Genomic DNA, 22,239 nt, shown 5'->3' on the forward strand with positions numbered 1-22,239 from the left:
TCATAGTTTGCAAGATACATATTTTTTTTAATTGAAACCATGGACAATTGCTAGGGGACATTTAAAAACAAACAAACAAACAAACAAAAAAACCCACAAAACCACAACTTTTATTATTGATTTAGAAATGATGCACAAGTTCTATGTATAATACAGAGAACGTACAGTCATTCAGGTTCCAAGAGCATTCAAATTACTGGTTGTGTAATATGAAAGCAATACATGAAAATTAAGTGTTCATCCACACCCAAATTGCATGAAAATGTATCTGTAAATGTAATTCATTGAATACTTTTCAAGATTGATTTATTCTTTATGGTAATGAATTAAATCTTTGTGACCCATTTTTAAAATAAGTGATACAATCGTGCAGTTCCATCTTCCTTGGTGATTGCAGACGAACACTTAGCATGCCAAAGGCCCATCCACAATAGCAGCTGCAATTTTAAAATTAAAGATTTATTGTAGAGCCACCACTGTGGAACTTGAGTGCTGGAGCCATTTCCTAGTAAGGGTGGGCTGAAAGCAGCTAATTGTGTCTGTCAGTGAATGCCTTATTTAATGGGCCCAAGGGAGGTGGGACAGAAGCAAATTGTATCTTATAGTTAGCGCTGACAACATGACTGTGTTTTAAGATGACATTATAATGAAAACTGAAAGAGACTTATAAAGCATGAAAAAGCTGCAAACTTCTGTCTCTTGATTCTGGCAATTTCAAGGGGATTTCTCTATTTGTATTGGTTGTATCAGGGGCATCAACAAATCCAAGACTTATTCCAGACCTTATTGTGATTGATTTTTTTTGTCTGTGTTCAGTCAAGGATGCTCCTCAGAAGTAGGCTCTGTTTGTGTAACTCTTTGATGGGCGGATGGGCTCAAGCCAGAATTTGGGTCCAGATGTAGAATCTTCAAAAGTTCACAGCCCGAGGGATTTTCCGAGAAGATATTTGTTCAAGCTTATCTCTGTTCAGATGATCTCATCTTTGGCTAACCTGTTTTTGTTTCTCATATGACACAGACAGAAATCTGTAGAATTCTGTAGAATTGATCTTTGCTACCCTGCTTTGGGGTGATTGTTAATTTATAATTTTCCTCCAGCATTATTCATATCAAATAATAGCATGTGTATATTTAACATTATTTTCCTAATATCACTTCTTGTAATCATGTTATTTGCAAGAATAACTTCTGTCTGAATAAATGCAGTGGCCCCAGGTAACTCCTCTTTGGCTTCCAGCGAGCCCTTGAGAGAGAAGTGAAGCACTGTGTTGACGTTGTCAGCATCAGGTTCTTCAAAATTTGAGTGCTACAAGTTTTGAAAAAGTTTGCAGCCTTTTCCATAATGCCCTAGCTGACGTTGGCAGCATTTTTGGAATGCTTTAAAACAATAGAGGGCAGCTTGCATGCCTCTTGACTGATGTGGAGTTGGTCAGGCACTTTTCAAAACAGCTGCTCTCTTAACTAATTGAGCGTCAATGTTTGTGATGTTTGCATGATGGCAGCAGGCTATTTTCTGGTAACAAGGCATAGATAAGAAGCTCATTAAGCAAGTAAATATTACGCTGAATTAGTAATGCAGTTCAAATCTGAGCCTCTCTTCAACTACTTGCTGTAACTTTGTCTAATGTTTATGAACCCTTTGGTACGTCTTTTAACCTTTTTTTTTTTTTTCCTTCCTCCTTTTCAGAATCCTAATTGTTTAATGCCTTTTTTTTCTTCCTTTGAAGCCTCCTTCCCTGCCTTTCTCTTATTATTTTTCTTTGTTTTCATTTTGTTCTGCCCCCCGATTCCCTGCTGCCGCAGAGCTGCTCTCTACTGGTGTGCAGCGGTTGTCATACCTGCGCACTAGCAGTCTCAGCTCCGCACACCATGACTCCCGCCCCAACTCCCCCTTCCGACACCACTTCATCCCCCATGTCAAAGGTAAGGAGCCAGGCCTCTCCAAGGAGTACCCTCCGGGCTGGAGATTTATTAGCATTCTGTCAAAGCTAATGAGGTGCATCTTCGTAAGGTTATCATTGGCTGCGTAGCTGAGCATGCCTTGAAATGTGCCGTTACACTTTAAACTCTGGTAGAATAGACATAATGTCCTTTCTTAGAGGAAATATGTCATTTCTAAGGGCCCTAGTTGACAAGTCATCAAGCAATTTCCCTGTTAGAAATACAGAGGGAAGCATTATCATCTACTGCTTAGAGCCTATACGTGCCTAACTTAGCCTCTTCCTAAAGTAATATGTAACAACCCCTACAGCAACTAGCATATGAAATTATTTTCATGTTCTTAAAATGCATATTTAAAAATTAACTACAAATCCTGCCTGAATGAGACCAAGGTGACCCAAAAAATATGAGGGAAAAAAAAAAAAAAACCACACCACAAGTTATATCAAGATCAGTGTCAATAAGGAAATAAATCATTATTAATCGTATTGGCAATAACTAGTGCCCAACAAAATAAAATCCCTAGGCCTCTCCTCAACTAGTGAGAATCAGCAAACTCTGCTGAAGTCAGTAGAGTTGCAAGGATTTACGCTAACTGAGGATTTGGTCATTTCTCATTTTTTAACCTGTAATTTTTTTTTTATTTGATTTGAGGGCAGAGTTTTTTCTGTGTGTCCCTTCAAGGAGCTCATTCAGCTCAACAAGCTTTTAGTTTCTTGCTTTCTCTGGATGTGGTTTTACTTTTATTTCTATTTGAGCATTCTCTGGCTGTGCTGTTTCTTTATGTTGGGGGAGACAGTCATAGCTTATATCACCTACAAAAGCTCAAGAAGAGGCAATTACATATGTTGAGCACAGACTCTATTCTGGCACCACTGATTAACACAGATAATCAGAAATTGGAGTTAAAAACAGTTGTAAGGCAGTTGTTGCCATGCGCTTTCAATAAATGCTAATAGATCTCAATGTTATCTCTCCTGAAACATTCAGATCACCATTACTAATTTTAGTTTAGCTTGTCCTTAGGTGATTTTTGTTAATATGCACTTCAACTTTCCTAATATGTCACTACAAAAACAAAAAACCACACCTCACTTCAAACTTAAAAGATTGGGACCCTTAAAAATAGATACACAGCTTATTTCAGCATGCAGTTAATCCATAACCCTTGCAATTTCAACATTTTTTTTTTTTTTGCTGTTAACCCAAGTTACTACCTACACTCTTTCAACTGGCATTTTCATTCTTTTTCTGTTGAGAAAATAGCTTCTTCAGTAGATAAATCAGAAGAACTATTGAAAAACCATGCCTGTTGTTTTCATGTTTCAAAGATATTCATGTGTAGATTAGCCCTGTATCTCAGCTATTGGTGCAAAAGGCTAATTGGAATTGTAAGTGCTATAGACAAGGGGGTGAGTATGGTTCTTACAAAGTAGATGTACATAGAACATTGTAAGAATCTACCATTTTCTGAAAATTTTACGCAAAGGTCTTAGGCCTGTACAGGGTTCACATGTGGTAACTAAGCAAGGCTCCCAAAGCTGTGGTTCATATCACTGTGACATGTGCACCATCTGAGGATGTGGTGCATTTGAGAGGGGGCAAGCAGCAGGTGCTCACAGTTTGTAATTCACATGGCTCAATTGGAAGAGTAATCTCTTAATTGCCGGTTGAGGAAAAAAAGCACCTTCTTAAGGTGACCTAGAGCACTTCAGTTTGGTGCACAGGTTAGTGTGGTGGGAATGGCCCCATGGTTTTCATTTCCTTTTGTTTTTCTTCTCTGTGGAGGAAAGGGGCCACTCAGTAAAGCAAAAAGTACGCTCTTGGGCTTCAGTTCACCACTGCAAGCTGAGCTCCACCAGAGCATTGAGCCAAACTCAGACTTCTATAAAAACATACATAGATAAAGTAACTTGGGATGTTTTTATTAGTGATCTGAAATAAAGCATGTAGTAAAATTGCAGGCAGAGCTTCCTGATGACATGCAGACTGTGAGAATAGCAGCCAATAAAGAACACGAGCAACAGCTTTTTCAGTGAGCAGTGCAGCCAACTGTAAGCCGTGCTTCTGAATGACGTCCATCCATACCTGCTGGAAAAAGGAGTAACCATGAAGAGAACTTGGCTGTTCTGGTGGATGTTAGGTTGGATAGGACAGAAGAAGGAGATGCTCCAGCTAGAAGAGCTATGTAGAGATGTTACAAGACCTACAGGGAACTGGTAGATTCACAGCAGGATGAGTGACATAAGAAAAGTGGCAGAAGTTTCAGAGAAGGATCATCAAATTATTGCAAATCTCATAGTGAAAAAGTTAATGCTGTTAATTTATTAGTACTATCAGATGGAACAATTTGATAGTGATATTTACCTGTGTAATAGAAATGTGTGGTAACAGTACTTTCTCCTATATAGCATAGATACAAAGATACAGTAAGGTCCTACGGTACACTGAAATTAGGCAAAAATCATGATTTCTCTCATTTGTTTAAGTTGAAGATAAGTAGGTATTGGAATATCTTTGTCTTCTCATTGCTACAAAACATTGAGAGGTACAAAAAGTCAACAGGCCTGAAGACCTTCATAATTTTTCCAGTATGTTAAGTGATCAGTGGAGCACTGACAAAACCCAAACTTTAGATGAACAAATGTTTGTCATGTTCCTGAAGTCACAGCAAGCTCTGGCCTGTCCTTTGAACAGATTATGATGGAAGATAGATTGTAACCAGATGCACTCAGAAAACCCACATGGTGTATATATGTGTGTATGTACTATATGCATACAAGATTATAGGAAGAGAGAATGTTTTTGTTAAATAAGCCCTGTGCCTGTCACAACATGTAGGAGAACATGTTTTCATAGGAGACAGTATAGCTTGCTCTGAATTTAATTAGGGGATTTGGTGTGGTAATTTTTTTAATCATTCAGGTAGTGTTGAGTAAAGTCCAGTTGCACTGTATTATGTGTCCTCTTCACTACTCCATGTTCTAATACAGCTATCATTACCCACTGGTGGGTTCAGCTGGGTTTCCCACATGGTTCTGCGTTTGTTCTCCTTGTATACGAAGTGTCCACATAGCCTCTAGCAGAAAAGAGAGATTGGTCTGGTACTGGCTGCACCTAATGCAACTCCCTAATAATCTTGTCTGTGGTGGTTTGCCTTGGATATCATAACCGTCAGTTTTCAGAGTTTAAAGAACTGCCTTATTTTACCCTTGAGAGTAACACCTCTTTTTATACTAGGGAGTCACCCCTGTGAATACATCTGAGATGAGAACTGGAGCACTGTTTGGAGTTAATTAGATGTGATAGATATGTTTACAATGATTTAACAAATAGGTATCATACATCTTTGTACTTGGCCTTTTTCGAAGCCACTTGTACTTTGAGCAGGAAGGTAGAATTGGTGTAAATTTGCTGGAAATATTTCATAAAGCTGTAGTGTTTTGTTTTGTGTTGATTTTTTTTAGGAGTCAGAGAATATGGGTCAAGCCAAAACTACTATAGTAAAGGGGCGTAATTTCCAAACAGCATAATGATAATGAAGTTGACAGTTGACACATACACCTGTGCTATTTTGTATCATTAAGCCAAAAAAGTTGACATTTACACCGCTTTGCGTGTTTACATACAGCATTATGTTTAAATCAGTGTAATACTCATGCCTTGGAGACAAGGCCAGATTTTAAGGCCTTTAAGAATTGAGGGGGCTAAATATGCCTAAGGAGATCTTAGTTAGAGTTTGTTGATGTAATTTACATGTTGAACAGGCTGAAAGAGGGTATAATATTCATCAACTCAGACTTCATTTAAACTCATTTGGTCTCTCCATTGAATTTGGGCTTGTCTCAATAAAGTACTGTCTTCGCTATGAAAGAATCAAAACAAGTCCATGAATGAAAGAAACCCTGACCCTACTGAAATCAGAGACAAAACTTTCATTGAGACCCAGGATTTCATCTTACATGCCTAGAATTTTTCAGAGGCATTCAAGAAGATTGCAAAGCCCCCATAAGATTTCTGTCTGAAAAGAGCACCAAGTTAAGGGGGGAGGTTTCCTCTACTCCCAGACCTTCCCATAATGAATCTACAGACCTCCATAGTGAATCTGGGCCTTGTTTTTCACAGGTTCCTCCTTTCCTGCCCCAAGACGGGTCTCTGAAATCAAATACTCTGTGCATGTGATAAATTTCCAGGGTTTTGAGGATGTAGCTGAAAGTTCTGCTCTGGAAAACAGTTATGATTTGGCTGCTTCACAACTTTCAGACTTGTTTGGGAAACATGGACTACACATTTGGATAAGCTGATGAATGGCAGCTGGACGAAACATGAAAAGGACTTAGGGCTTAGGTTCTGTTGAGGTGGTTTTTTGTCTGTTCGGAAGTAAAGCAACTAAACTGCAGGTTGACAGAAAGCTCAGTGTTGGTTGCATACTGATTTTTTTTAGTCTGATTCTGTGAATTTAGCTTGTGAATCACACGGTGGGCCCAGTGACTGCTGTGCTCAAGTGACTGATATCTGTTAAAATTACTCTTTTTTTTTTTTTTTAACATCCCCCATCTACACACACACACACATTAAGCTTCATGCCAGGGGAGCAGGAATTAGATTTTCCCACAGGACTGGCAAACTGGAGTGCTCTCATTGCTTTGTGGAGTCAAAACCAGTTACAGCTTATTCTGAGATATGATGACAGGCTTTTGGGTGTAGGCACAGCAAGGAACCCCAGTGCAGTGGGCTCAGCCCCTACTTTTACGTAAAGCTGCTAGCAGGCTGGCCTCGAGGCACTGGGAGGTAAGTACAGGCAGGTTAGCTCTGCTCTCCTGTCTGCATATGCCCACTCTAAAGACATCGATACTGAAGATACACAGGCTTCTTCCAATTTACGTAGTCTGTCACTAAAGAAAACTCATTTTCTGAAGCAGTATTGTCCAGAGCATTGATTCTCCATTTCCTTTCAAGAAGCACCCCCTGAGCCATTTTACATTTTAGGTAGTTGAAGTTAGTTAAGATTTCTTAATAGCCTAGGGTGCTCTGTCTGAGGACTCTGTTCTTGGAAATTTCAGTACAGTTAGCCTCTAAAAGATTTCATGGAGTGCTGCTGAGTTTTTTTGTTTGTTTGTTTGTGTTTCCATTTCATTATAAGCATGTTTCTGTGGTGCATCATTTTCACTTGAACACTAATTTTCTTTGAATTTGGAACTGTTTTTTTCCCTCAGCACCAAACCCAGCAGGACACTTCATATGCTTGAAGTCATAAGAAAAGTGTCGTTATACTGAAAAACTGACCAAAGCATGGCTAGTCATTTGTGCTCACTTCAAAACCCTTTTATGCATTTTCTCTGATCTCCTATATGTGTTAAGATCAGTGCTAGGGTCAGGGACCCAGAACTGCTAGCCTTTCCTAGTCCCTCAGGCACTATCTAGTGTTCAGCAAATGCCTACCAAGCCTGTGTTATTCTAGAAATCATTTTAGACTCCAACAGTGCCATTTTCCTACCAAAACATTAAAATTTTCCAAGCAACTCTAACATGAAGTTCCTAAGGTTTTCTGTTCCTAAGACCCACTGTAGATGGTACCTTAAAGCTGCTCAGGACAGAAGCCTATACAGTTCTTCTGGGCAAAGTTGAAAATAATTTATTTCTATTTACTGAAAAATGGGTATATGGATGAAGTCTTATAACAATTCCACATTGTTTTTGCAGATTTGTTGCAGTATAAGAAAAAAAAATAGAAAAAGATTGGGTCTTTTAGAAACAAAACATTTCAGTTTTTGATGGTTTTAATTTTAATTTCTGAGAAGGCATCAGAGAATGTTGTATTTATTAACCTGTAGTGATTTTTAAGAATGACAAGCAAATAAAAATAATTATGTTCTTGGTTCTCTGCAAACGCAGGTTCCTAAGCATGAACTTTAACACAAAATTCTGCTTTCATAAATGGTGGGTGATTTTATAGCTGCATCTGAAGCATTTAAGCCTTGTTATGAAAGTGGGCTCACCAGGGATGATCTAATGAGAGTCTAAATAGATGTACCATTCCCTCCTGCAGGGGTTGGAGTTAATGAGACTGCAATCCTAGAAACTGTAAAGGAGAGTCATATATCAGTACTAGTAGCAGTCATTAGAAAGAGATGGACCGTGCAGGAACCCCGGGAAATACCAGGCAACAGAGACATCTGCAAAGCAACATGTGCAGGAGGATACCATGCTAACTGTGTGCCTTGTACTATGTGCATGACACAACATCACCAGTTTTCTCTAAAAAAGTTATCTGTGTACCAGCTAGGAGATTAGCCAGCATTCCTTAAGTATGTGAGCATACTTTGTTGGGTCTAGGTGAGACCCAACTGTGTCTCACAGAGACACAACTCTAACTGTGTTAAGAGTGGTTTTTTTTTTTCATTTCTGGTGCCTTTTAGATTGGTAGATGACTACTCAAATTAAAGAGGAATGGTGTAAAAGAAAACTTCCCACCCCCAATGTATAAATAAGAAGAGTGCTTGGTCTGAGGTTTTGGGTAGTCTAATGGAGCATAGGAAACCTGCAGCTGAAAGAAGGCCTGCATTTTTATTTTTTATTTATTTTTTTTTTGATGTTTTATAGCTTCCTTGTACTTGTCTACTAGTTTATTTCTGTGGTGGTGTTTTGTTTTGTTTTGTTTTTCTTGCTTTATTAATCAACTTTGCTAGTTTTTTTTAATCCCTGGTGCATACCTGAAAATTTTAAGAGGTTTGATGCTCCCCTACCTTTTACACACCCATATAAACTGAGCACTCAGGTGGACAGTTTTTGCTTGTATGAGTTTGCATTACTGTGAAGAAAGGCACAAAGCAAAAGGCAGCAATGTTCTTTTATGGAATACACACAGCTGTGTGTTGGGAAATCTGCCTGTTAAGTCTTGGGGTTTAGGAACCAAACTTTATTTCTGCAGCAGCCCTCACGCTGACTGGGGGAGTTTTCAGGGCTGATGGGTTGTTAGGAGGCAAAGATATAGTCCTAGTAAGAATAACCATACAAATGGAACTTAAGTTTTTAGACAATAGATTCAGGTTTGCTAAATCAGCAGTCATGAAGTATTGTCACTGGAGCCAGACATGGCATTGACAGAGACCTGGGGTGGCACCAGTGATGAGGGCTCAGCCATCAGGTGGGCTGCATTGCTCTACAAATTATTTTGCCATATCAAAAACTTCCTATTGGAAGAATAAACCAATGAAAGAGTGTGTAAGGAACAGGTATGCATTTTGATATTGGCCAAGTGACCTAACGGCTATTTTCCATCTCTAGCTTCTCTGCGCTTCTGGTTTAGGGAACTGTAGTAACTGCCAGCATCTGCTTCTCCCTGCTTGGGAGTTGGTTTCATTTTGGGTTTGCGTATCAATTACTGTGCTCTGTGCCTGCAACTTTTAACTCCAAATGTCAATAGCCATGTTAAACCATTGCCAAGTAACCTTCCATTCTTCTTCTCCACATCGCCCATCTAATCACCAGCTGCCAGCACACAGCTCCTGCCTGCATGCCGTCAGAATGAGTGTGAGCTGCTAAAACCTCAACTCCAGCCTCAACACAAATCTTTGTTTCTGCAGGAAAATGAGGAAAAAAAAAGTCACCAGGGCTACCAGACCTTGTTATTGTTTGTGTTTATATTTTTGGTTCAAACATTTCTCCCTGGAGGTTTTGATTCCACCAATTTTGTTTGGGTTTGATTGGGCTTGCTTTTTTTAATTTATTTTATCTTATTTTGTTTGTTGCTCTCCCTCTTCTCATTTTGTTTTCTCCATTCTTTCATTGGAGGCAATGAGCCGTCCAGCGGTCGGAACTCCCCTGTCCCCTATCGGCCAGACAGCCGCCCTCTCACTCCAACTTACGCTCAGGCCCCTAAACATTTCCATGTTCCAGGTAGGAGCTGGCACTGTATGTGTCTCGGTGTCCTGTCACAGTGTAGAATGTAGCCTTTGTAACTCCTGTCTTGTCTCCATTGTTTCACACTGTTTGCCATGGTGTGCACACGCAGGGTTTGGGACTGCCTGCTCCTCGGCTTCCTGGGAGGAGCAGTGCCTTCAGAAACGGGGGGTTTCTGGTGTTTTTTTCTCTCTTCTGTTGGTCAGGTGTTTCACTGTTAGAATACCGTGTTTTTCAGGGTCTGTTAGTGGCCCGTGAGCTGGATGTAAGCTATGTAGTGCTTGATCTTTCAGTTGCACCAGCATCATTCTGCTAAGTTTGGAGGAGTTGGTTGCGGTTCCCAGTGACCAGTGAGCCATTATATGTATAGTCATGGTTGGGACTTGGTTCAGTCTTGAACCAGTTTATTGTTCCTTTTTTTATTATTATTTTATTTTAGCCAAATGATGATATTTCACTTATTTTGTGCAGTGGCATGGTGTCCTCACAGAGCCCTGCAGATCTGCAAGGACATGTGCATCAGGATGCACTCTCCATAAAGGGCAATATCTGTTTAGATGTGAGCTGCAGCCTCTGAGATCACCTGTCTTGCAGTTTGATAGGAAAGGATGTGTGTCCCTAGGATTGTGGACACACGCTGTCTGACTGCATCAGTGCTAGCTGACAGCCTTATATCCAGTTATTCTTCAGGTCCCCTTCCATCTAGTGTCCCTTTGCACTGCAGAGGTTACTGCTGGGACTCCTGGCCTCAGACCAGGCAGATGAACCACTGATGTGAGCTTCCTTTCAGACAGTATGACCTGGCATGGCCCAGGTGGGCTGTTTTTACTGCCTAACCTAACCTGGCTGCTTTTACTTGTGCAAGTTAAAGTGCCTTTGCATGACTTACCCAGCCAAGTAAACAGTCCCCAGTGTGGTGGGAGAGCTGTCCTGCTCACCTGGCACAGAGCAGCCCCCCAGGAGCTGTTTTCACAGCCCCCTTACGACTTTCTAGCTCAGGCTTGCACAAAAGTACTGCGTGACTGCCCTTTAATAGCTATACCCATTTGCTGTTCAAGTAGCCCTAACAGATCATGAACACGAATGAAATACTGCAGTGTCTTTGTGTGCAAGGAATTGGCCTACTTAGCCAAGGAAGGGTTCCGTAGAGTAAGTTTTACCTTAATTTTGGTAGATTTCTACTTGGTTTTCCTTAATGCCAGAGGTTGTCTCCTGTAACACTTTAATGGGATCTGTGTATTTGTAGCACTTTAATGGGATCTTGTATTTGTAATACATGAAGTGTTGGTTTGAGGTGGGTGGGTACTTTAGAACAATGTAGTTTCTGTCTTGGATCACTGTTTGCAACAATATTTTATCTTTAGACATGCAGTAGATTTACTCCATTAGGGTTCCAGGAAGTGCTTTTTCCTGATTTACATTGCAATGTGCAATGTGGTGGTCCTTAAATAAAAAATAAATATATATTTTAAAAAGTCTATCCTTGTGGTTTGAGGATTAGCAGTGTATCCCTTAGCACTGACTCAGTGAAATCTAGCTGTTGACTGTTCAAAAGAGTGTGTAAGGCAGCTATTTTGTTCTCTGGGTTTTAAAGTGAATTGTAGGCTTGCTGCATTATCCTCTTCTCAATCCAGCCAGTCAGCTGGAAAGAAAATTGAGCTGTTATGACAGAAGCACAATTTTCCACAAGAAGTTATTTGGGGTAGTTTCCCCAAATAGCTTGTATCTTCACCATGGAACTCTCTTGCTTGTTTGCATTTCCTAATGTCTGTGACACTGATAATCTTCTGAATATTTGAAGTAAATTGGTCATGATTTGGATGCATCCACATGTTACAGAATCAGCTCCAAAGGACTTCATACCACATGTCTTTGACTTGTCACTTGTTCTTATGTTTTCTTTTCTTCAAATAATCTGATTCTGTGTAATACTGGCTTTTTCTTGTGCTACATCCTTGATTTGGTCTGTCTGCTGTTTTAGTGTTGGGGTTAACTTCAACTATAACTGAAGTAGTTCTCGTATCAACATTTTTCTCTTTCTCAATTTCACAGATCAAGGTGTCAACATTTACAGAAAACCTCCAATCTACAAACAACATGGTAAATGATCTTTCTCTTTTTGTTTCAGATCTCAATTGTCAATTGAAATGCATGCAGGATAGTGAGAAGTATTCAGTGTTTATGCTGCAAGCATAAAAAAATCAGTAGTCCAAGCCTGAAACAGCTTTTATTGCATGTCCTGCTGAGTGATTATGTTTTAACGCATGTTGTTTCATTTGGATCATATGGCTTAAATCTTGGCTACATTGATATTAATGGCAAAATTGCCATTAACTGGGATTTTGCTGTCTTTATAATGTTGCGATGGCTTTCTGTATTTTACTTCTTTAATTTCATATTTTCAGAATACAGGTTTTGGTGGTGGAAAAATGTATTAACAACAGTCTGTTTTCTGACAGGAACTTCATGGATTATGTTTATTTTAAACAGACAAAGTACAATTTATTTCAACAGCAGTGATGGGGATGTTACTATCAGACTGGAACTCCAAATGTACTGTGGCTTCAAACAGGAATCTTTAAATACTGAAAATAATATAGGCAACTTGTCATTGACAGTACTCATTTGATTCTCAAGCCCTAGGAAACAGCTCTGGTAGTGCAGTGTATTTGCTGTTCCAGTGTTTGGATTTTGAATTGGACAACAGCATTAGTACTCTTATCTTTTCAGAGTAGATGTTTTTTTAGCAAGTCTGCAATAACAGTGATGGCAGAAGCCAACTGCCTTGCTGTTCGGTAACATTGCAGAGTGAGAGACCTTGAATGTGTTTTCTATTCCCTTCTGCAGTGAACAGAAAACTTTAAATAGGAGATTTCTATGTGATGTGGTGAAAGACAGATGACTCTACTTTTTAAAGACTCTGCATCCCTTTGCAGACCCTTTGCCCAATGAAACTTATTTAAGTAGCAAATCAGCAGTACTACAGGGTTCAGATGAACAGTTGGCTGAGAGCTGTTGAGCTGAGATGATTAAGAAAGCCCAGGAAATCCATTCTGTAGCCAGGAATGAGCATTGTAAACTGCTGAAGTTTTACATCAGGTTTCTTTCCTCTTTCTTTTTTAAGTTTTCAAATCATGTGCTCATTTTAGAAGTCTTAACATTACTTTTGTTTATTTTTATGGTTTTAATGTATCTCCTCATCTTCCATTAACATGTGAATGTTTAACCACTGACATCACCAATTCTAATACGTAAGTACTGTTTGAAGTCATGCTTTTGTAAACTCTGACCAGATTTCTCCATACCTGTAATTATGCTTAGTTTCCCAATCATAAAATTTTAAGAATTCCCAATGATATCTAATACTGATTTTCCTAAACTACTCTGAGTGGGTTGGGTGAGTAACAACGTGCTTCATTTTTATAACAGATATCTTTCCCTTTAAAAAGAAAAAGGGGGGAAAAAATCCAGAATTATTTCTTCTGATATATTAGCTTCATATAAGAGAAAGGTGATTTGGACTAACAGTTCATGGATAAGAGGTAGTTAAGAATGTTTTAAATGCAAACTAAATCCTATTGATTTTATATATATATATATATATGTATATATATGTGTGTATATATATATATATGTATATATACATTTAACATCAAGAAGTGAAATCCATAATGCACATCCTCACATGCTTTTAAGTGACTTTGGCTTAGGCCGGAATCTTAAATGCATGTGCCACTGCTAAGATATGTTAATGGTGAGGTTCATTTCTTTGCAAGTGCCTTTCCCTGCCAAGTTGATCTAAATGGAGTTTAGTAGTTAATAAATAAATTTGCATCTCTTTTTTACTGCTACTGCATGCTAATAAGCAAGTACATGCAGCAGAAAGGATACAGTGGTTAAATAAACATATTTGTTTCAGATTTTTTTTATGTTTGTTTTGCAGCTTGTCACAGAAACATAGGAAATAATTAGCATCAGTACAATTAAAATAATGCTGTCTTTCTCAACTACTTGTTTTCTTACCCTAGAGGGAAGACAAACCAGTGCATAAATCTGGTTTCATCTTCATTATTAATCAGCTGTCCTTAGGAGATATTGGCAAATACTGTTGGCTTAAATTTTCTCACTCTTGCCTATCATTCTAACGCTCTGAAACCCTATTGAAATCCCAAGCTGACTTGGGGTTATTTGGGGGTAGGGATGCGGGATGAGAAGACTTGATTCCAATCTGTTGGCAAGAGGAAATCATTATGTTGCTTCCAGTTACAATTAGAAAGGCAAAACATGAAAATGCATAGTTTTGAAAATGGCCTTCTTGTAAAGTATAAAATTTTGCCTAAATATGGAAGAGATTTATATTGATAAAGATAACTACATAGCTAAGTTCCCTGATTGCCATCTAGATGCAGCTGCTTTGGCAGCACAGAGCAAGTCCTCCGAGGATATCATCAAGTCCTCCAAGTTCCCAGCAGCTCACGCACCAGCACCCAACGAGATACCAAAGATTGAGACGGACCACTGGCCAGGTCCTCCATCCCTTGCAGCCATAGGTATGCTAAAGAAATGATGTAAGTGATGTAGACTAAGAGGTACTGATAAGTAAAGTAGGTGCAAAAACAGGTAGGGAGGGTTGTTTCCAATCCAGGTGTTCTCCACAAACTGGAGTTCTTCTGGTGAGACCTCCAGATGTCTGGGTATTTATAGCTGTTGAATAGGAGTGAGTAAGGAGGAGTGTCCTTGCAAAAGGACATTTGAACTGATCACACAGATACTAACTGTAGACAACTGATGTGAATTCCCATACAGTAACATAATAACAGTATGATGTATCACACAAGCCTGACTTCTTTCAGTTATTGTCTATTTAAGCTTTTGCCCTAAGCTAATGGCAAATATTCCACACAAAGTGTCATTGCTTCCAACCACATGACTGTTTCCGTGCAAGCACCGCAGTGGAGCAATTAATAGACTAAAACAGTCCTATTTTTTTCAGATTTACTGTTTCTATAGACTGTGTATTTTTCTTCTTTGTTGTCACGTTGCAGGCACCTTATTCACTTTTCTTTAAATCATGCACATGATCATTTTTAAACTTTTTTTTAATGTATTTTTTTCATTTGATTTTGTTGACCCTCATGTAACACAGTACAAAAGTTATCTAGCCTGGCTGATTTATGAAGTCAAGTCAGAAACAGTGAAGGTCTTGCCTATCTCATAACCTCCTTTCTGAGAAGGAAGGTACGGTTATTCTCACAACGGGATTTTCATAGAACTGCTGTGAGAGGTGACATAATGTGGGAGAGCTTGATTACCAGTCAAAGGGGCTGCATATGCAGTGGCAATTGTTTGAAAATGTCCTTTATATAGGATTGTAACTTTACAGCATTACAGTCACAGTGCTAACATCTACATTGAACCTCTCCTGATGGTGCTTGTCATAACTACAGCATTATTATGCTGTGTGTCAGAGGGAGAGGCTTTGTTGGAAATTTTGGCTCTCGGCTCACTCTCCTGGCTGTGGATGATAACTTTAATTACAGTTTTTCCAGTAAAACTGCTTCGTACATTGACTCTCAAGTGACTTTGTTACATCCGAGAAACTAAACATGACTGTTTATACAGATAAAAATGTGCTCATGGATGTATTTTATTCAGAAATAAAAAGACATTAAGCACTGAAAAACAAACTCACAAGCCCTAGTTTTTTAGGCTTGTTACCTGATTTTCTGAGTGTGGTATTTTAGTTACAGAGCTAGACTGAGCTCAGCAGTCAAAAAATAAGTCATGCAGCTATTGTACTGAAGTCTTGCAAAAGTCTGAGACACCAAACAAAATAATAAATAAATTGAATACAAAGATATAATTTTTTGATAACTTTTTGTCTCCATGTTAGCATCAATTTAGTAGTGCTGTACGAAACATTCAATTGATGTAAACCTTCAGAGACTTTAGTAGCAAAATGGAGTCTTCGTTCAAATAAAACACTGAGTCTGTATTGGTGAATAGCTGTATGAGGAAATAGTCTGTGCAGAATAAAATACAGTTGGCTAAATGGATACAGAAGTGTTGTACTCTGTGTATTCATTTTAGTGTCCTAGCATCCAAACTGGAAATTAGACCATTTTTTATGACTATTCAAGACGATAAAGATTAACCAATAAAAATCAAGAAACTAAAATGCAGAAAACCTGTGTAGAAGCGGTCTAAATTCGTTTTAGCTTTATCCAAAGGATTAATTAATTTACTTTATTTTATACTAGAAATTATGTTATAGTCATTCCAACTATGAGAGTTTATTCAGGAGATTTATGAAATTTAATTTTCCACTTGAAATGTTATGTGAAATTCACTTTTCTGAGTCTAGATAAGTATAAATGTAAATCAGACTTTTTTAACTGCTGGTACACTTGCAGGTACACTAAACCCCATGTTTCCAGAACTAGAAATCTGAGCTCCTTTCCTTATTACTTTAATTCTTCAGTTTTTTATTCAGGACCGTTGCTTGGCTGGGAGCCCATATGTAGTTTAACTTCTTGTTAATTTTATGAGAAACTGTTAGCCATAGGACAGGCTATCTGAGTGAGTTTTATGAAGGGCAAATTTTGAATAACTTGAGTCTGCAAGAAAACATTGCTTTGTTTATTCAGTAAATCAAAATGATGAATACATTGAACTAGCACTGAAATTTCAAGCTGCAGTAGAATGGATACACAAAGCTCTCTGTACTGTGGTTTTATGGAAGCAGGAGCTGACATGAGACGCAGGTCAAGTGGAAGAGAGGAAGATGATGAGGAGCTACAGAGACGCCGGCAACTGCAAGAGGAGCAGCTCATGAAGGTTATTATAACCTTGTCTTCATACTGTTTCTGAACACCATACAAAAAATGCTCCTTTTCTTTCCATAAGCAATTTTTTGTACCTCAACTAGCTTTATTTCATTCATTTATTTTTTTAATTGCCATTTTTAGCTTAACTCTGGTCTTGGACAATTGATACTGAAAGAAGAGATGGAAAAGGAGAGGTCATCCCTTTCTGCCAGTCGTTACGATTCTCCAGGTAATTCACATAGGCATTGAAGCTACCAATGAACAGTGAATAATGAACACCCCAAAGGCACATATTCAGTGGTTTCCCAGAAGAGAGACCACTGGAAGACTGCTTGATATGTGGTGTTCTCCCATGAAAAGAGTGGGCTAATACATTAGCTAGTTTTGTTGAAGGCAGTTGGGTGGGGGGTGGGGGGATTGTTCGTGTTTTTTGTTGTTGTTGTGTTCTTTTGACTATTATTTTTTTTAAAACTAGAAGAAATGCAAGCCTGAGAATTCTGAGGCTATTCTGGGGAGAGAAATTTCCTAAAATAGTTAAGGAATGAGCTTCAGTAACTGTTACCTCACACACATGCTGATAACTGGCTTACATGTATTAAATTACAATAACACATTTTACTTAAATTGGTGGTTGCAATCACCTTTTAGTCTCTCCTCAGGGACAGAAAGTCAGCAACATTTACTAGTGGAGCTGCATGTTCTAAACACAGGTAGTATTTCAGCAGTGGCTGACATTTGATTGGGTGTATTGTGTTGCAGAGAAAAAAAAAATGAAATAAACATCAGCTTTTGGCCTTTTTGCACACTTTGATATACATTAGTGGCTACCACAGATGTCCAGAGATGAGCTATTGGGGTTTTATTTCACTCTTCATCCATAGGTTGTTGTAGCACAACAACTAGACTTCAAGCCAAGAAGGGACAAAATGACTGCTGCCAAGCAAACTAAGATTTCTTAGTGCTCCCTGTTGTATACGTGTGTTGCATCTACTTATGGTTTAGGAGAGAAAGTCTGTAGTTCTCCCTCAATACTTTTAATGTTTACAGGTCCAGAGTCTACTTGGTCACTTCAGAGCTTATGATTTTTTTATTAATGATAGCACAGGTTGGAGGACTACTTTATTGGAGATGTGTTCATCTCTCTTCACAGTGATAATCGATGCAGTCATTAGTTGCTTTTTGTGGAGTCGATGGTACTTCTCCCAAAGCTGCTTATTGCTGGCAACAAGAATGCTTCAAGTTCCATGCCCCTGTCCTTCTGTGATAAAAGTAACATTAAAAAAAAAATCATTCTTATATGAAGAATCTTGTCTGAAAGGGCTGCATTAACTAAAGAAATTATTAAAGATACATGTCAATATTTCATCTAAGGTCTAAAAATTTATTTTACTCTCTTCTCTAATCCTTGAGCATTACATTCAGCTCAGTGGAGACCACTTTGATTTTGAGCCTGGCACCATGACATGATAATGCTACGTCTAACTTACTGAATGTATGGAAGGTTGTGATGAGTTTGGGGCTGAGATGTTACCTTCTTAAAGTCAGTATATCTCAGCTGGTTATGTATACATTCAGTGCTTCTGTGTTTTTTTCTGCTAGTGGATTTCTCAAATGTTCATGGTTTTGAGTTTTCATGGGATTTTTTTCAGTAAAATGATTTTTTTCTTCCTCCTTTGACAGCCCATGCTTCAGCCTCCAAAACCTCTTCTCTTCCTGGCTATGGAAAAAATGGACTTCACAGGGTAAGGAGGTGGTGATTCTGAGAAGCAAAAGGTGGCTTTAATAATCTATGGTATTTTCCTATTAAATGTAATGGATTTTCAGTTTGATCAAGCTTTCTTATGAAACATCTTAAGAACATCTTACAAGACGTTCTTATAGTGTTCTTAAAGATGTTCTTGTAGAACATCTGAAGTCAAAATCTAATTTCCCTCCCAACAAACTTCAGTGTTAAAAATGCAAGAAAGCTTATGAAAATTGAGGAACAATAGGCTTTAAACAATTTGTTACTCCCCATACTCCACCCCACTGGTGAGGTCATGAACTGGGAATTTATGTGCATGTCCCTCTTTTCCTGTTACAGCCGGTGTCTACAGATTTTGGTCAGTACAACAGTTACGGGGATGTGAGTGGTGGTGTTAGAGGTAAGACTCAGGGGCCTTTTTACATGCCACTTCATTACAGGGAATGTATTATGATCTTTGATCATTTCTGCTATTTTACATTGTAGATGTGGTAGCATTGTATTTGCTGCATACATTTCTCTGGTAAACTTGACAGTTAGCATGTACTTGCAGAGTTAGAGTTAAAAGTTTTGGGTTTATTTTGCTAAATCTGCTATGTAGATCTGCCCCTTTTTATGCCAAGAGACTGCTTTAGCACTGGTATACATGGAAAGCAGGTAATCTGTAATTAATTGGAATTTGTACTGAGTTCTGCTACCGTGTTCTGTTCTGAAAATTGTCATCCACTGCACAGTCAGAGTGTGCTGCAGTGAAGTAAGGAGGATAATAGCTTCTAATCCCAGTTGCTACTCATGATATTCGTTGAGACTTTAAGATAGATGTAGTATTTATGAAAGTTATGGAACTTTATGAGACAATGTTTTGAAACAGTTTGAGCTTGGGGCTGAGAACCTGATTATGGTTCTGTGTGTCTCAATATTTCCAAAGTGACTTGATTTTACTGACTGAGGATCCCACTGTTTGGAGTGTTTTATTCTTCATTCTTCAAAAGTAGGGAGGTTTTCTGCATCAGGTGGGATTTTGAAAAGATCAGGCAGATCACAAGACACTAGGATTATCTGGTAAATTGTGACTGATTCCTCCTCTTCCACACTCTACAGCAGATGAAATTTCTCTCTTGCTTTTCAGATTTCCAGGTAGAGTATGGATTCTCATCAATCAACTGACAACGGAATTAAAAGAATCTACTTTCTTGTTGAAGTCTGAATTTCTGCTACAGGAAAGGGGTTCTTAAGACATTAGCTTTGATTTACCTGCATGTTTAAGCATAATCACCAATGTAGAGTCTTATCAATAAAAAACAGGCACAACCTCAGGTTCCTCCTTGTACCTCCCCAGAACTGGGTTAAGAAGGCTCTGACCAGTTCTGTGACTTGTTCTGTTAAACCCATTGTCTGTTGAAGTACAAGTTATCTGCAGTAGCTCTCTTTGGATGGCTGAGGGCAGATTTATTTCCAGCCTCTCTAGTATCAGCCCCAGAGACAGAAATTCTCTTCTGGAGGCAATTTTCTTCCATACCAAGAGCCTTGAAATCCTTATTTTTTCCCTGAAATTTACTCTCCAGACAAGATGGATGATCAATAGCTTTCTGCAGTGCTGCTGTCACAGATGAACTAATAAGATATGTACTTACAGGAATCAGCCCTTTTACCCCAAATCCTATCTGCAGGATTTTTTTCCAGAAGTTTGGCTGGCTGGCTCCTCAGCACAATCACAATATGAAGTGACAATTTAAGAAGGGGTTTAATTGTTTGGATATATATTTTTACTACTGTATCAAAACCACAATGATTAGAAAGAAAATAATATTATGGGAAGAGAAGAGAGTTCTCTGTGTATTATGCTCAAAATGTAATTTTATTAGGAACAGTACCTGTGTCAAAATAGCACCCTTTTACCAGAACCCTCTCCCCACTTGTGTTCATAGTCAAAATTTCCCGTTGTAGAGACAAAAAAAAATACCTTGGATGATACAGTAAATGACAGAAAGGACAGTCCAGAAGTGTAAGAGTGCTTATATATGCTGTTGGGTGGGATCTAAATTAATGCTCCTGCGTATTTGTTCCAAAGAGCCTTAACTGATCATTGGGACTGGGAAGGGCCTACCATTCTTTCCGAGACCCAGGTCCACCTGGGCTGGACTGTTTTTAGTGGGCAGCTATCACCAGCCTTAGTGACAGAAAATGTGGTGGCAGAGAGGGTGGAAGGATGCCTCAGAAGAGTGATAAATGGTAGCTGTAGCAATGTCCTGTGTGGTAAGAATCAGCATTAAGACTTAAAGGAAGTCTCAGTGCAAATTCACCTTTGTTTTCACCGCTGCTTGAGTGCCTTTACCCTCTGTGTGTGTAACCTACGTGTCTGATGTATACCTGTATCTGATGCAGTCCCTTCCGGATGGTCATGTCCCTGGAATGAGAATGGACAGAGGAGTATCTATGCCTAACATGTTGGAGCCAAAGGCAAGTGCAGATGTTATTCACTTTCCTTCAGGGCAATGAAGATTTGACTGTGAAATGCAGATAAAATATGGGAAATGTCTTAGTCCTCTTGTTTTTCTTTGCCTCACCTCAGTCCCTTCTCCTTATGTGCTAAACCTCTCCCTTTGTTCTGGACTTTGCCTGTTTTAGGTGTTAGTACTCAGGCTGAGGGCAGCCAAAGTGCCCTTTTTGGATAAAGGAGGCTTTTCCAGAGACAAAATGAAGCTACTGAAAGCGCTCAAAAGCTAGTTCACTGTCAAGCTGTCAGTAGCCAAAATAGTAGCCAAACTTGACTGCAAAGTCTCAGATCTGTTAAGTTTGAAAAGTGACACAATACTGTGGCTCACATGTGGTTGAGGCTGCCTTGGTTTAATAAAAGACATGGATCTCAGTTTGGAATTGGAAGCTAGATATCTATGTGTCTTTTGGGATCTATCTTTAGCTGTCAGCACCATTAGCCTGACACCTTGAATAGTGTTGAATTCCCTATATAATAAATTTATTTTTTGTTGGGAAAAAAGGCAATATCAACTGAATGTGAGTTAAGTTATAAATTAAAGTGCTTTTGCTACTATGTCTAGAGATGTTTGAATCAAAAATGAACATAAACAATGGAGAGGCTTCAACCAGGGCTGTGTTTTAAGTCTTGCAACTTTCTCTGTTGCTGGTGAACCTTCTGAGAAATCATGATTTTGCCAAAGTTACAAGGATCAGCATTTATGCAGTTAAGTGAGGAACTCTTTTTGCAAACCAGATTACTACTTGTGCTTCCAAGTGACCTCCAGACAAATTGTACAAGGCAATAACTTTAGCTTTATAAGCTGAGACCCTAGTGCAATGTACATTAACGAGTGTTTTTATATATTATATAAATAAGACCCTGGGGACATCCCCAACTTCTGAGATACTGCTTTTTATTCCAAATAATTTCTCTTTCAGTGCAATAGCAATTCTTACAGCCACCACTTCTCTTGATGCACCCAATTATTTGGAAAGTTGTTTTGGGTAACAAATTCTGTCATATTACTAGCGATAAAATTTGTGGGAATTTTTGTGAGATAATAGGTCACTTTCTGTTGACATTCGAGAAGGTTATGCCAGACCTGGAGCTAATTGACAGCAATTGTATTCATGTCAATGATTCAATGCTAATTTAAGCTTGATCGGGTGAAAAAAAAAAAAAAAGCCAACTCAAAGTCAGCATGAAACTCCTGGGAAGTGAAAATCAGTAAACTTTAGAAAGACCAAATCTTACCAAGTGATTCACTGGAAAGGACAGAATTTGTACATCCTGACACCCTGGATTGAAACATACCTTGTTGTGAATTCCTAAATATAAAATGTACT

General features: G+C 38.7%; 1 protein-coding gene across 11 annotated transcripts in view; it reads left to right on the forward strand.

Moving 5' to 3' along the window:
• The window catches only part of ABLIM1 (actin binding LIM protein 1), a 189,960-nt gene that overhangs the window by 157,966 nt on the left and 9,755 nt on the right, over positions 1-22,239 (forward strand). For 4 of the 11 annotated variants that reach the window (XM_082764171.1, XM_082764169.1, XM_082764166.1 and 1 more), the window contains exons 15-22: positions 9,736-9,840; positions 11,896-11,943; positions 14,247-14,393; positions 16,589-16,680; positions 16,812-16,899; positions 18,351-18,412; positions 18,754-18,814; positions 19,544-20,777. In XM_082764171.1, the coding sequence (XP_082620297.1) occupies positions 9,736-9,840; positions 11,896-11,943; positions 14,247-14,393; positions 16,589-16,680; positions 16,812-16,899; positions 18,351-18,412; positions 18,754-18,814; positions 19,544-19,581 (641 nt within the window). In that variant the 3' untranslated portion in view covers positions 19,582-20,777. Of the gene's footprint in view, positions 1-9,735; positions 9,841-11,895; positions 11,944-14,246; positions 14,394-16,585; positions 16,681-16,811; positions 16,900-18,350; positions 18,413-18,753; positions 18,815-19,543; positions 20,778-20,799; positions 20,875-22,239 lie in introns of those variants that run through there. The other 7 variants (XM_082764173.1, XM_082764172.1, XM_082764174.1 and 4 more) reach the window with 4 other exon arrangements.

The sequence above is a fragment of the Aythya marila genome, assembly GCF_965140915.1.
Source record: "Aythya marila genome assembly, chromosome: 7".
In the NCBI taxonomy this organism is placed as follows: domain Eukaryota; kingdom Metazoa; phylum Chordata; class Aves; order Anseriformes; family Anatidae; genus Aythya; species Aythya marila.